General features: G+C 41.9%; 1 protein-coding gene across 1 annotated transcript in view; it reads right to left on the bottom strand.

The window, feature by feature from the left end:
* The window catches only part of XRCC6 (X-ray repair cross complementing 6), a 49,624-nt gene that overhangs the window by 971 nt on the left and 33,812 nt on the right, over positions 1-14,841 (bottom strand). The window contains exons 8-13 of the mRNA XM_018563914.1: positions 11,838-11,921; positions 11,280-11,427; positions 8,936-9,097; positions 6,285-6,414; positions 3,525-3,625; positions 146-259 (exon numbers count right to left, since the gene is read on the bottom strand). Coding sequence (XP_018419416.1) covers positions 146-259; positions 3,525-3,625; positions 6,285-6,414; positions 8,936-9,097; positions 11,280-11,427; positions 11,838-11,921 — 739 coding nt within the window. The remainder of the gene's footprint in view (positions 1-145; positions 260-3,524; positions 3,626-6,284; positions 6,415-8,935; positions 9,098-11,279; positions 11,428-11,837; positions 11,922-14,841) is intronic.

Here is a 14,841-nt window from a genome sequence, read left to right as displayed (position 1 = left end):
AAGCCAATAAAATACAATTATCAATTTTTTAATTTTTAAAGCTGCTTTGTGAATACTGCATGTAACAAATATAATTTGGCTGAAAAAGTGGAAATACACTTGAAGCATATTTTCCAGACTTCAATAAGCTTTGACTATTCTTTACCTTGTTTTCTTTTTACAGATTTGCCTTCAGGGTTATAACCGGGTGGATACACCAGATCCTTAAACTCCTCTGATAGATTACCCAAACGATTATCTATCATTTCAGTCTTTGGCACTAGAAAATATGAAATCATATAGTAAAATATCCTGGAGCTGTATGGGGGATAAAAGACAAGTATGTGTTACATTTCAGATGTAGCCACTATGTGCTGGGTTGGCCTCAAAGATTGTCATATAGCAGAAAAATGAATGTGATGAGCCATAATCACTTAAAGAATAAGACTAATAATAATGGTAACCCTTCTTTGTAGGAAAAGAAAAGAAGCTGCACGCTACATTTTAACTTTGAATCAGTTACAATAAGAGCACTAAAAAATAAAAAAATGTCTACAACATATATCAATGCAAACTATTGATGCACCGATACCCGTATTGATACTAAGCATGTGCACAAGTACTTGTCATGCTAATGCTCCAAAACCAAAACCCGATACCGGCCTCACATCAGTCTTCTTGGGAACCACACGGAAAAGCTGGGTGTGCGCTGGGCTGCGCTGCAGATGATTAGATCCCCGGGAGACCCTCCAAGCACCGGAGAAAGTTCTCTCTCAGGTCCGCTCCTCTGCTCAGTGGGCGGGTACAATAGTCAGCCTGTTATTGGCTATTGCAATTTGAAATAGCCAATAGCAGGCCGGCTATTGCTTCCCATTGTTTACATTCTACTGCCGACCGCAGAATCTGGCCGCGGGCCGGCAGCAAGATGTAAACAAAGAATTTCATTAGCAGCTAAATAAATTTAGTTGCTAATTAAATTTTTTAATGTGCACTAAGCAAGTTACATTTTTTTAGTGTGCATCAAGCCAATGGCAAAACATTTTTTTTTTAAAACATCGAGGACATATTATGTCCTCAATGTTTTTTGCCGGTTGCTGGAATGCCGGATACTGGGGAGTTTACTGTAGTTCTGCTTCAAAGTGATACATTTTGGTCAGTCTCTGCACACATTTATTACATATTCAATGAATATGATATTAATTATGCTATTCGAAAACCCTGACTTAAACATCTAATTATCTATATACAAAGGCAAGTAAACCTTCATAAGCCATGATTAGTTGCTGATATTTTTTAAATTATGCAAAAAATGTCAAGCATGGATCACTTGATGCAAATGGGGTCAGTTTAACCTTGCATAAAACCATAAACCTCTGCAAGCTAAATGGCCAATACCTTGTGGGCTGATGCATCCTCGTCCATCTTTACATTAAATTTAACCTGTAGTACATTGTAAATTTCTAGAATAGGATTTTTTCATTCACTGTAAAATCCTTTTGAAGTCCATCGAGGTACACAGAAGTCATTCACTTTTGGATTATACTAAAGGACCACTTAAAGGACGATACACCTGAAGCTGAACTTAAGAGGACAAGTGAATAGAGAAAGTAATGCCAGGTGACAGCCTTTGCAGGAAAACATGGGACCCGATCACTAAGAGAGATGAAATGAGAAGCTGGTGCACCCTTATGGGGGTCATTTGGGCTGAGAAAAAAAGGAATCAATCTTTGTGAAGGAAGAAGTGGTTGGGAGATCCTCAAAGCTTGAACCACATCCAGACAATGGATGGAATCACTACAGGGGATTGCTACAATAAATATCAATTTGTGGGTGAGAGTAGAGATAGAAATGTTGGTAATGGGTTCATAATCCAGACTAGCCCCGCAATCGTCCAATGGGGTCCAGCCTCCAAAGCTAGTGCTGAGAAAATTCTAATCTGGAAAGCTGCACATAGAGACCAGTTCATGAAGCTTGAAGAGAAATCTTGATTTAAGAATAAAACTGTGATCTAGACTGAAGAAAAAAAAAAAAGCTAGCAAAAGGGTTAGACTGTTCTCAGCAGAGCGAAGACATTCATCCCTCTGGACACTAGAAAAAAAACGAAGGCATGCTGGGACTAAGAGGGGTTATACTGAACTGGCCACAATTTTTTGGTGTGCCAGTGTCTAAATCCTCCCGTAGAAGGCAGTATGACCCAACAGCCTCTGAATTCCTGTGTCCTTTGATGAACGAGAAAAAGTAAACCTCATACCAAACAGACAAGCAGCTTCTTCTGTGCCCCTCCCTGACTTATTTTTGCTTTTCCCTTACTTTATAGCTATCGTAGAAGAAATGTGGTACAGGAGTAGGAAAAACTAATCTAGCACAGACCAATTCCCCATCACATACTATGAACTTCTTGACACTGATTAGTTTCTAAAAAGGAGTGCTGCAGAAAAAAATCTACTACTTTTTCAGGCTTAAACGTGACCTGGTCCAAACCTTTTTTTTATCAATGCAATCCTACCTTACTGCTTACATTTGGTGGAAGTTTTAAAATCTTAGGATCCAGTACTGAATGTTTAAGTCACAACCCAATATCTGGCAAAACCTTTTGTTTCACTGACTGAGGAGATTAATCTTCCTAAAATAAAGGTTATTACCTAAATTCCTCAAATGTATTCCCCTCTTCTATTTAAAAGAAAGTGGCAAAACAAATTTATGCAAACTAAACTATCCACCAACAAATAACCTACAAGATCACTTTATGAGGTGATTTCCTACCAGCATGGAGCAACGGTATACAGATATTGTGAGTAATCCTCACTAAAGCGGACTCTTGACAACTTATTTCTATGTATAGAACCAATCGTAGGCAATCTATATTTAGGGTGCTTACAAAAGCATGTCTCAATGAAAGCAATGTGAGCAAAATATCTGCCTAGCCTTGAATGTATCAACTGGGTTCCGATATGCACCCTTCTTCACTGCCTTAGCTTCAGTAGCTGGTTATGCACAGTTATATAATCCTTTCCTACTATGCAGAAAAGGAAAGGATCAGACACCCCTGCCACCAAGATTTCCAGCAAGTTAGAGGACTCAAATGGCCTGGAATACTTTATCATTGTTTTTATTTAACTCTTATATTTTAAGAATTACCTTTGCAGTAGAGGAATAAGCCATAATAAGTTATCCCTCGCTCCCCCTGCAGCAGCCTCCACTCTCTGGGCATTGTATACAAGGACGTTGGAAAGTCTGTGACCAACAGAGTGTCGAAGGAAAGAGGCTTCAGGGGAACCGTCTTTGAAGCTAGGAGAAAGCCTGCTGCCTATTCCTCTACCTCTCAACTAAATAAGCATGTATCCCCTGCAGTCTGGGGGGCATCCACTATGAGGATACATTTTTACTGCTGCCTGGAGTTGAGCTTTGAAGGTTTCAACAAAAGAGGAAATGAATACTGAATTAAACGAAACAGGGGCACTGACAAAATGTGCATATTGTTCTATTCATTTCATTTTTGTTCCTCTTTTTCTTGACAGGCCTAAGCATAAATAATAAGGCATTACATGTCAGATCTTCAATGGGTTCAGGTTCCAGTAAATTAAGTGCAAGAGCCTCCAGGTTTCGGAATTGCTGCTGTAGTGCAGGATTCTCAAAGGCTTCACTCCTGGAGAGATAAGCACAAGAGAAAAGACAGTCATTATTGTGTCATGCCATACTCTCTCATGTGGTCTAATCATAGTGTCTTGGTGGTTTTTTTCTGTTTCCCTGTACTCACTGGCAACAATAATGTCACAGCAAAAATGTCGTTTGCTAGTTCTCTTCATTTCGCTAAGTGTATCTTACCAGTTTTATTTATAAAATTTTTTAAAAAAGCTTCAGTTGAAAAAATATTAAAATGTGATTTCAAAACAGTAAAATGGTCGGAAGTGTAAAAAGCTCTTGTGTTTCTGAGTAGATGGCTCCAACCATTACCCCTATACTAAAAGGCTGATTCAGCCTGTAAAACAGACCTCACTTAGTGAGCCAGCAATTATTTCTGCATGAAGTCTAATCCTCACTTTTAAACACATATTTTGCTTTCTATGCGGCTAAAAGACCTGCCCCAGACCCTGTCAGCTTTTGGTGGGGGAAATGCAGATAGAAATCTGAATCAAAGTCAGTTTCTGTATCTACTTGTATTTCAGCAACTGGCATAAGCAATCCATTAAGCTGGATACACATGGATAGATTTATTTTTTTTGCTCAGCCTGTGAAGCTAAAAAAAAAAAAAAATCTGACAAGATTGCTCAATCCACGCTAACAGTGTGGATGGACGACTCTTCAGCTGTCTCCATTGTATGCTGGTAGCAGTGCCCGCCACTGTCAAAATCCCCAAACAGTGCTTGCAGCTGACTGGATGCCCAACAATTTTCCAACACGTCCCTTTGACAAAAGTACCTTGATGGTTCATAATCAGGTGACACTGTGTTCTAATTGTTTTACTGGGGGGAAGGGGCTTTATAGCTCTAATTGCAATGATGGCAGCGATGATATGGGTAGTGATGCTGGCCTTGCACTGCTTTGAGGAGGGCATACAAAAAGGTAAGTCTGTCATAATGTGAAACAATGTAAGTATGCCATTGCACATTATGGCAAGAGAACTCTAGGGATACCATGAGGACAAACAGGCCTTTGATCTCATGTAGCAGGGCAGAGTTATCAGTCTAGGTTTTAGCATCATCTTGTCCAAGTATTTAAGAAGAAGTCGTCCTCTGCCTGGTTTAAAGGGAACCAAGATTTTATTTTTAACAAAAACCAAAAATACATTTGGAGGAAAAAAAAAGATAAATGAAGTAAAGAACACCTTGCCAACTGTTATGAGGAATAATTCATTATGTTTTGAGGCAGCAAGTGTCACAGGAAATATTACAGGAGCGGAGTAAAAATGAACTCTACAAAGGATTAACAAATCCTATAAAATGAATGTACTGAACTGAACCTGCAGCAGAAAAGAGTTTAGAAAATGTAGGACAATAATCCAAATAATATGTATTCCCTATACATTACCTGAAAAATATTTACGAACATTTAATTGTTTGTGACCAGATTTTCCTGATGCATACAAGACTATAGAGCTATGGTGCTGAAATGATTCATAGGTCACAGTAACACTGGTTATCAGGATAAAAATTTACATTTGCAGCAGTGTATTTCTGCTTGCACATCTTCCAACAGCGGGGTAGCAGAGGCAAAGAAAAAGCAGTGGAGCATTTGTAAAACATTCTTTGCTTTCTATAATTGCCCTGCTTTCCTCCAATCAAAGGGACAATGAGGCTTAATATCTGAATTAAAAGCTGCATTGTTTCCACTTTTCAAGACCCATATTCCCTTTACCTACCTGGGCCATTAATCCATTCTTTCCGATCCTTCTGCCTCACGTACCGGTCCGTGGATCAAATGGTACCGGGCCGCAGGCGAAGCAGCGCTCCCGACTCTGCTCTGCCCAGCTCCGTGTCACAGACTTTACTGCGGTTCATTGTAAAAACTTTGTACAATGAACTGCAGTAAAGTCTGTGACAGGGAGGAGGGACAGGGACGGGGGGGGGGTTGCCGACCCCCCGCCGGTTGTTACGCCACTGGCTGAATGCCCATCGTGGTTCTGGCACTCTGAACAAGATTTGATTTTTTTGCTCTATAATTTTTTGGCCTTTGTTAGGTAGCCTGTATTGTAATGCAGAACAAACACCTGTTGATCCTTTTTAGAAATCTTGTCAACTGATAACTTCCTGTGCTCTCTGCCTGTGCTGGCTCTTATTAGTTACACTGTTCCCAGCTATCTTTGAGAACTACAGAGCCCTTTCCTTCTAGGTTAAAGAGAAGAGAAGAAGTGGAGGGTATTGTAGTCCTTGTCTAGGACGACAATGCTGCTTCTCCATAGATACAGTATGGTGAGTGATCACTGTCATCCTAGGACAGAAAGAGGAGAATTTATCAAAACTGGAGCAAACAAAATCTGAAGCAGTTGCACATGGTAACCAATCAGCTTCTCTCTTCAGTTTGTTCAGTTAGGATTTGAAAATGAAAGAGAGAAGCTGATTGGTTGCCATGCACAGCTGCTCCAGATTTTGTCTGCTCCAGTTTTGATAAATTCCCTTCAAAATTGTGTTATTGGCAGGATCAGCAGTTGAAAGAGAAAAAAAACAGATGCAGCCACCACAGATAGGGTGAGATGCAATATACCATTTTTTTCCTTGGTTTAGATACGCTTTAAAAGTTGCATTGCCATAGAATAACCTGGTGCTTCACGTAAAGGTGTTTGCTAGGGCCAGCAAAACATTACCAACCTGTATTTAAATCTCATTTTGTGCACAATTTCTTTCATTTTATCCACCTGCTCATCTCGGGCAGGAACTTTTTCTGGACCTCCAATTTTACGAATGTCATCAGCAAATGGAATAAAAATAAGATTGAAACCTGAAATCAAATAAATATATTTACTATCAATTCATTTATAGATACTGAAAGACCAGCACAGAGAAAAATACATATGCTACCAATGCTGACCTCTATTTCTGAAAACGCAGGTTATGCGTAGTCAGAATTATGGCTGTGCAATCATAAAAGCGCACATTTCCTCCTGATTGCAGAACGGAGTAAGCAGGGCAGCTGCAAAAAAACACACAGCTCCACACAGAGATCAATGGTATTTACTATGAAGCCTGTGACTGGGAATTTGTGCTAGTGCTCAGGTATGAAGACATACTAAAGAAGCCATTGACAAACTATCTCACACAAAATGTATCTGGCCTCCAACTAAAAATGAGGGTAGTTAAACAAAAGTACAAGTACTGACATATTTAATATGCTGGGCTATTTAGAATGGAACATTATTCATATATTTTTCAACAATGATACAGGTCTCCTAACCCTTTGGGAAATCAATTTACTTTGTGCCGCATTAACCCTTTCTAACATCCTGTATGTATGCCATAGTGCAGGGGCGCCCACTATTTTTCGTCTGGAGATCTACTTTTCAAATGACGAGCTCATTGAGATCTACCAATGAAAAAACACCTGCATTCAGGGGCGGGAGGGGGCGTGGCGGTACATTGAGGTCAATGGCACCGCAGCCAGGCCCCTCGCCCACAGTGCGATCGCCTACATTAGTGCCTGTGTTCCAGTCCAGTGCGATCCGCAAAAATGCTGCGAGCACTATTTTTGCAGATTGCACTGGACCGGAATGCAGGCACTAATGTGCCTGCGTTCCGAGTGCGGGCGATCGCAATGTGGGCGATGCCATTGACTTCAATACAGCTCCACACCCCCTCCCGCACCTGAACGCAGGGAGTCGGCCGGCTTACATTCCAGTGCGCCCTACATGTCCCGGCGCCCTGTCCTCCCGTTGTGCTCGTGTGGCCGACGTTGCACATGGGGTGTCCTGCACCTTTCCATCTGCAGCGTCTGACACATTCAGCCGGCAGCCGCACGAGCACCACGGGAGCATAGCCGTAGCAAGCTCCTTTTGCGCCTGAGGCAAGAAAAAAAACAACGTTTTTTGAATGTATTTTTTACTATTTTTTTTTTAATTTTCATTATTTTCTTTTTTTTTTATTTTCGTAATTAATTGGGGGGGCTTCGGGGAAATATTAGGGGTCTAAAAAGCCCCCTGATATTTCCCTTTTAAAATAGAAAAAGAAATTGAGGACACATAGTCCTCAATCGTTTTTTCTGCAGCCTCTATTCTAAATGAAAAGCACAGAGGCTTCCCATTCATTCAGAAAATGTCACGCTCTGCATTAGTTCTGTGACAGGGGCTCCGTCCTCCGCCCTCCCCCGCCGCCGGTTCCTTCACTTCTTCTCGGATCCCCGCTGGGGAGTGCAGCGGGGATCCAGAGAAGCGGCGGGAGGAGAGGACATGGCGATCTACCAGTGAAATATACCAGGGAAATATATAGGAACCGTCATTCTTCTCTGCCAATTGCATGGATGACTGCATATACATCCCCCGCAATGCTTCAGGACAGGTGTACACTTGGGCGATCCATGTGTGCGGCAATCGTGCACGAAACCGCGCAGTTACGGAATCGCACACCACTGCTGATCACACTGTCTGTGCCATTCTTTACTAATGCCGTGCATTATCGTGGCTGAAAAAACATGTGGTGCATGTCACGAAGACAGGTACATGTACACTTTTTCAGTGATTGCCGCGCGGATAAAACCCCATTGAAATCTATGGGGCAGTATGACACCCGCCCGTCCTTGGATCGCCCAAGTGTGCACCTGGCCTCAGATAGCAGAAAGCATCCAAGTCATACCACAGAATAATAGTAACACAGGTGGAAACCTAAATGCTGTCCCCCTTCCCCATCATACTATAGCTTTATTTAAATAAAGCAGTCACTCCAATTGGCACCATCATTTGAGGTTCTGTCGTGCTGTAGTAACACTATACAGAAACCTTGGCTGAGCAAAGCCACCCTACCCAGGTACTTGTGTTCCACAGCAAAATCCCTATTGTAAGCACTTTAATCACCAGCAATATTTTTGTTTTAACAGTAAAAGAAGAAATCTGGGCATTCCAAAAATTAACCCTTGCAATGGGGCTGCCCCTGCACTGCAATGATTAACTGCTCGTTTTGGTCTAGGGGCTAAAATAAAGAAAATATACTCACCTGATCCATGGTCCCGTGGCAGTAAGCGTTCACCTCTCGTCCCCTCCCCTCTGCTCTAACAGTGGAATGTCTCTCAGCGTCCTCACATCAAATGCTGTGGGGATCGGTCTAGCAGCCAAACAGGACCGAGGATCAGGCGAGTATATTTTCTTTATTTTAGCCCCTAGACTGAAATGAACAGTTAACCCTTGCAGTCCGGGGTTAGTTCCACTGCAAGGGGTAATTTGTAGATTGCCCAGAGTTCTTCGTTAAAGGAACAGCTCTGTTTGCTTATGTTGTGTATGAAATGTCAGCTGTTCAGGCTACCTGTGACTACTTACCTGGGGGTTTTATCTGTGAATTGTTCTCATCTAGTTTTTCTTCTTGTGGCACCAAAGCCACAAAGCGAGGGGGTGTATTCCTCCTAGGAGTGTATCTGCAGATGGCCATCACTTGTTTTTCTAGGCATTTAAGAAGCAATGCATGGAATAGGGTGCTGCTACCTAAAGAGAATGTATGTCAAAGAAAGAAACCCGTGAATAATTGGGCACAATGGCAAATCACATAAACTACAAGTAGTAGTAATCTTGCTCTTTTACTTTCAGTCTTACAGCAAGACTCCATCACAACGTCTAGTATGTTAAGATTTCTGGACATACTGGCAAAAACGATCCTTCTCATTCACATATTTACATTCCAATTTCTAATATAGATTTAGCATGTATCAAAGAGAAATTCCACTAACACATAAAATCAACCATGGAATCATTAACTCCACCTAGCAGACACTGCAGCTGTGCTAAAATCAGAACGCTAATTAAATTAACTTAAATCTGAATTATTCTGTGAGCCACCGCTGTGCATCTTCTTTCTCTCTCTCTCTGCATCACAAATCACTTTTAAAAATATATCAGTCCCAAGAGAAATGCAGGATGCTCAGCTCCTTCAAAAATACTGGCTCCATAACTGTGTTTGACTTCAATTGTTCTGATTCTGCAACACGGAACAAGCATATAGCAAATGAAAGTGAGAGGACAGACAGAATTACTCATCTCTATACTTTGATCTGGCCAGTAATTCAAAGCACTGAGTCAGCTCAGCAATGGCAGCCTCCATATTTCAGTATTGAATTTAGTGACTGTGAATAGCTTCTTAGTACTAGTTCATGCTTTCTGCAAATGAAAAGCAGCACAAATCCTTTAAATTCCTTTTTGTTTGTTTTTGGAATAGTCCTATCTCTGCAGAAACAAACTCCCTTTCCAGTGGGGCTACCCTCACACTGCAAGCGGTAGCTGCTTTTTTATATCTAGAGGACTGTGTAAAGCCATGAAACTTACCTGAACCACACTACCCCTGTAGTTGGCACTAACCGGTCTGCCCTCTCATCCTGCTTTTTAACTGTCCCTCAACGTCCTCGTGTATAAAGAAGTACTATGGATCCTGAATTAGATGTAATGTTGTCAGTGGGCCCCTAACAGCCGACGGGGGTTGGGGGCTTGAGGAAGAGGCTGCAGGAGCCGGTTTTGGAGCCAGCAGGACCGTAGAACAGGTAGGTAAAACTGCCTTACACCAGTCCCTGAGACATAAACAAGCAGTTATCCCATGCTGTGTGGGTGAGGTTTTTTGTTTTCCCAGAGATGGGCCTTAAATGTCAGGTTTGGTGTGGTAAAACTTGCATGTTACCACACCTACTGCAGTGAGGTGCCATTCTTTTTTTTTTTTAATTTGTTTATTGACTGAACATGCATAGAATACACAAAACACAAGCATCAGTACAAAGATATCTGAAATACAATGCATTCTTTTGTACCCTTGCAATGTTCCAAGAGCTAGAATAACCATAAAATACCCAGAGATCAGAATCTGATGACGATGACGACCCCCCGGAAATAGGTTACCCAAGCATTAATTATAAAATCGTATAGCTGTGCATATCGTCTATGTGTACCTTGCAATTGGGATGAAAAGGGGGGTCGTGTGAACAGCAGAACCACCCACCTCAACCATAGTGTTTATTTTCGTAAATAACCTTATAAAAGTGATGCAGGAGGAAAGGGGAGAGAGAGAACAGAAAGGTGCGGGTGCAGAGAATTGCAGAATTAGCCCTGTGAAGTCGGATTGGTAGGCCTCTGAAGGAAAAGAAAGAGGAGAGAGGTACCTGGACCACTGCCCGAACTCCCCATGGGTGGGAGATCTTGTACGTCTGGGAAGGTGATATAACTTCACCAGATCCCCTCAGGTATAATGATTACTGGGTGACAGGGGTGGCTAGAGGGGTCAGTGTATGAGTTGTGCATTTTCCGCACCTGGACGGTAGGGGGGCGGAGAGCCACGGGAGCCCATCTATAGGAAGCCTGTGTGTGGCCCGTTCAATAGCGACCCAGATCTTGTTATCGCGATGAACGTGCCAGTCCAGAATCCTATTGAGGTGCACCGCTTTATAGTAAGAGTGGAAGTCGGGCAGACCTACCCCCCTCTGTCCCGCGGAAGATGCAAGGTCTTTCTGCTCAGTCTCGGATGGGATCCTGCCCACACAAAGGACATCACAGCTCTTTGGAAGACGTTGAAAAAAGCTGGATGGGAGAAAGATCGGTAGGGCTTGGAACATGTACAAAACCCGGGGTAAGATGTTCATCTTAACGGCTGCGCATCTGCCAAACCACGAGATAGTAAGTGAAGACCAACGTTTGAGGTCTGCGAAGAGTTCCGTAAGTAATGGCGCAAAGTTGGCCGAATATAAGTCTTGAATGTCTGGTGTGATTTTAGTCCCCAGGTATTTAAGGTGGTCGCGAGCCCACGCAAAGGGAAAATCCGTTTGTAGGCGTGAAAGCACCTGCGTCGGCAACGTAATACTCAAAGCCGAGGATTTGGAAAGATTCACTTTAAAATCAGAGAGTCTACCGTATTCGTCTAGTGCTGATAAAAGGTGAGGCATAGAGCGTATCGGGTCTGTGAGGAAGAAGATTAGGTCGCGATTTTTTGTTCCTCTACCGATGTGTGGAAGCCCTGTATGTTGGGTGACTTCCGAACTGTGCCTAGGAACGGCTCCAGAATTAGAGCAAAAATCAGGGGCGAGAGGGGGCATCCCTGCCGCGTGCCATTGGACAGTGAAAAGTCTTTGGATCTGGTTTCATTCACCCGCACGGCTGCTGATGGGGACGTATATAGGGCAGATATCCACTTAAGCATATTGTTGCCCAGGCCGATATGTTGTAAAACTGCTTGCATAAATCCCCAGCTAACTCGGTCGAACGCTTTCTCAGCGTCGGTGGAAAGTGCCGTATGCCGCGGGTTGTAGCTGACGGTGATGAGCTCCGAGGTCTGTGGCTGCTGGACATGCGGGAAAGGAGAGTTAAAAAGTCTGCTAAATCCATGTAGAAGAGGAGGCCGTGCAGAGCTCCGGAGTCACACGTCCTCACACTGCCATGTCTAGGCCATGCCCCCGTGCCATTCTTTTTGAATGATAACCCAATGCAGTAACACAGTGCACTACAATGCACCTTCACTGGAGCGTACCAAAACACCCAGGTAGGTGTTGTGTAGAGCTGTGTTAGGAAAAATGGTGCATGTCTGTTTTTCTTGCTGCTTTGCCAAAGTGGGATGCATCACCTACATGTGAAAGGACCCTTAGGGTAAGGATAGGTGCTCTTTAAAGACCTGTTCACACCGTTGTGTTGCAGTAATGTACATTAAAACGCAAGATAATGCACCAAGCATGACGCAATGCTTTGCAGTGCCATTTATTTTGAAAGGCTCTCCCACTACAGAATAGAAAAAAAAATAGAGCAGGGTGATTTTGCTTCCTGCGGGCTCAATTCAAAACTACTGCACTATCTAGAGGTGCCTTGGTGCGGCTTTCACATTTTCTGCAGAAGACGTGTATCTAAACCTCTGTTTTTAACCTTAGCGGTGAGACAAGTTTTTTTGCATGCTGGCTGGCGAGTGTGCTGGGGAAACTGTCAATTCAAAATGAATCGGCTGTGGTAACACAACGTGCTGCAACACACGATAAAACATCTTGCACTGCATAGGGTACTAACATGTGCACATCTCGCACAAGAAAACAGAATGAACAATATTCTCAATCAGATTGCGCCAGAGTGTAAAAAATACTTAGCCCTGCAAAGGGAGGAGTCTAAGAGTTCCAGTAATTGCTTTACTGATCAAGAGTGAAAACAATAACACACAAAAAATAATACAGAATAAACTGTAAATAAAAGTGTATGTATAGTTACTGAACTAAACGCTAAAACACAGTCTTGCACAATAAATTCAACCAGGTATGCTACGCCCTTGCTGCCCCACTGTCGCATACATTGTATTCTTTCCCCCCATCAGAGGGACACTGGGGCTTACGTTTTGAAAAGCTATTTAACCCTTTAGCATTTGATCATACTTCAGAATAAAAATGAAAAAGGAAATCCGTTAGAGAAACTATAGAATGTTTCTTGACCAGAGAGACCAGAGTTTTTCTTAAAGAATTACATTGCAGCCAAAGAGCACAAAAAAATGGTAACAGTGTTTTCAAAAGAAAGGGCACTGTGAAAGATGGTTACTGAATAGACCGAGACCTCTATGCTTTCTTGTAAAAGTATAAACTTTATTAGTTACAAAATCTCATATTCAGCACCTGTTACTCCATTTCTACAAAAATCTTCATAAAAGAACAACGTTGTCCATAACATTCATACATGCATTCTTCCATACATACTATGCACTCACACAGATTACGGCAAATAATATCTTCAAAATTTCTAAAGGGGGAATTCTCCCAATATAACTCTTGGTCCCTCTCGGTACTTTTATTCCTGCTTTTGAAGATGCAAAAAATACAAAAATAAGGGGGGAGGGGGGGAATCTGAACTGTAGTTTTACTTTAAGATATAGGTCTGACCTATTTGTGGCACCTGATACATAAAAAGTATAATGAAATAGGGACTGTTTGTCTGTAATTGAGGAGAGGAAGTCTCTATAAACAGTACAATTTGAGGCAGAAACAATCCACTATAATTATGTATATATGCTCTGGTCTCAGTATATCAACCCTTTTGATGAGTGAATTCGTTTAGAGAGTCTCAATTATTTTGTTTTTTTAGAGTTATTCAAACTTTCCCAGTGCAGTGAAGTTCCTCCTGATGTAGGATCTATTTCAAGGGGGAGACCTGTGCGGGACCAGTGGAGCTTGTATAATAGTCGACCGTACTCACAGTTAGCTGAATCCAGGAAGTTCCGTTTGTTCAACACTATCACCAGCAATTAATTCGTCTGTGGCTTTTCCAGATCCCAGGATTTTTCTTAATACCTTAGTCCGTTTATTGTCCTCCTTTTTTAGGCCGAGGAGTTTCCTTAGTTAAGCACTATTTTCAGTAACTGGTTGGTCTATGGTTGTTCCAATACCTCAGGATTTTTCGGTACTTCAACACAATTTGTTAATAACTTAGAGACGTTTGAATTTCACTTGTTGTTCAGGAAACAAAGTAATTCAAATGATCCGTAAGAGAGCTGCCGTTTGTGTGGGTGACATAGCATGTGTACACACACTCAAGGGTGGGCGCGTTTCGCTCCGCCCATCGGAGCTTCGGCTGCACCTTCTGGATGGCAGGTGTGTGGTCTGCTTAACTAGCCCTTTCACACCTGCTCGATGATTACATCCAGGATGTATGTTTCAAGGTAGGATGCTTATGAAGGCTATATATATAAAAAAAATATTCAAAATCTGCCTTTTCTTTTCAATCAAAAAGCATTCATACCGGCAGAGATGTTTCTATTTGGACATTATCTAAGTATCTATAAAAAGCTGTCAGTTGGTCATTTAGGAAATATGTTTATTTTTGATTATTTTTTGAATCGGCATATATTTCTAGAGAGGGTATTTATGTTATCATTGTTATAACTAAACATAAATTCTTTAAAAGAAAGACATTGAGATTAATCTCATTATTCAGGCCAGCGGGTAAAAGGGTATTAAGCTTATATACCCACATTTTTTCTTTCTGCAGGAGTATCTTGTCAAAATCTCCTCTCCTGGGTGGGAGGTTTAAGACATAGATCCCCTTTACCCTCAGGCCTTTTGGTGAGGAGTTATGATGGTCTGCAACGTGTGTTGCTATAGGACTATCAATATCTTTGTTTTTTATATCCCTTAAGTGCTCTCCTATACGGGTGCATAGCTGTCGTTTTGTTTTCCCAACGTATATTTTCTTGCAGGGGCACTCCAACATGTATATTACCTTCTCTGTATTACAAT

The sequence above is a fragment of the Nanorana parkeri genome, unplaced genomic scaffold (genome assembly GCF_000935625.1).
Source record: "Nanorana parkeri isolate BGI_ZX_2015 unplaced genomic scaffold, ASM93562v1 scaffold711, whole genome shotgun sequence".
Lineage (NCBI taxonomy): Eukaryota > Metazoa > Chordata > Amphibia > Anura > Dicroglossidae > Nanorana > Nanorana parkeri.
Note: the sequence above shows the minus strand (reverse complement) of the source record. Positions and strands in the feature narration are given on the sequence as shown.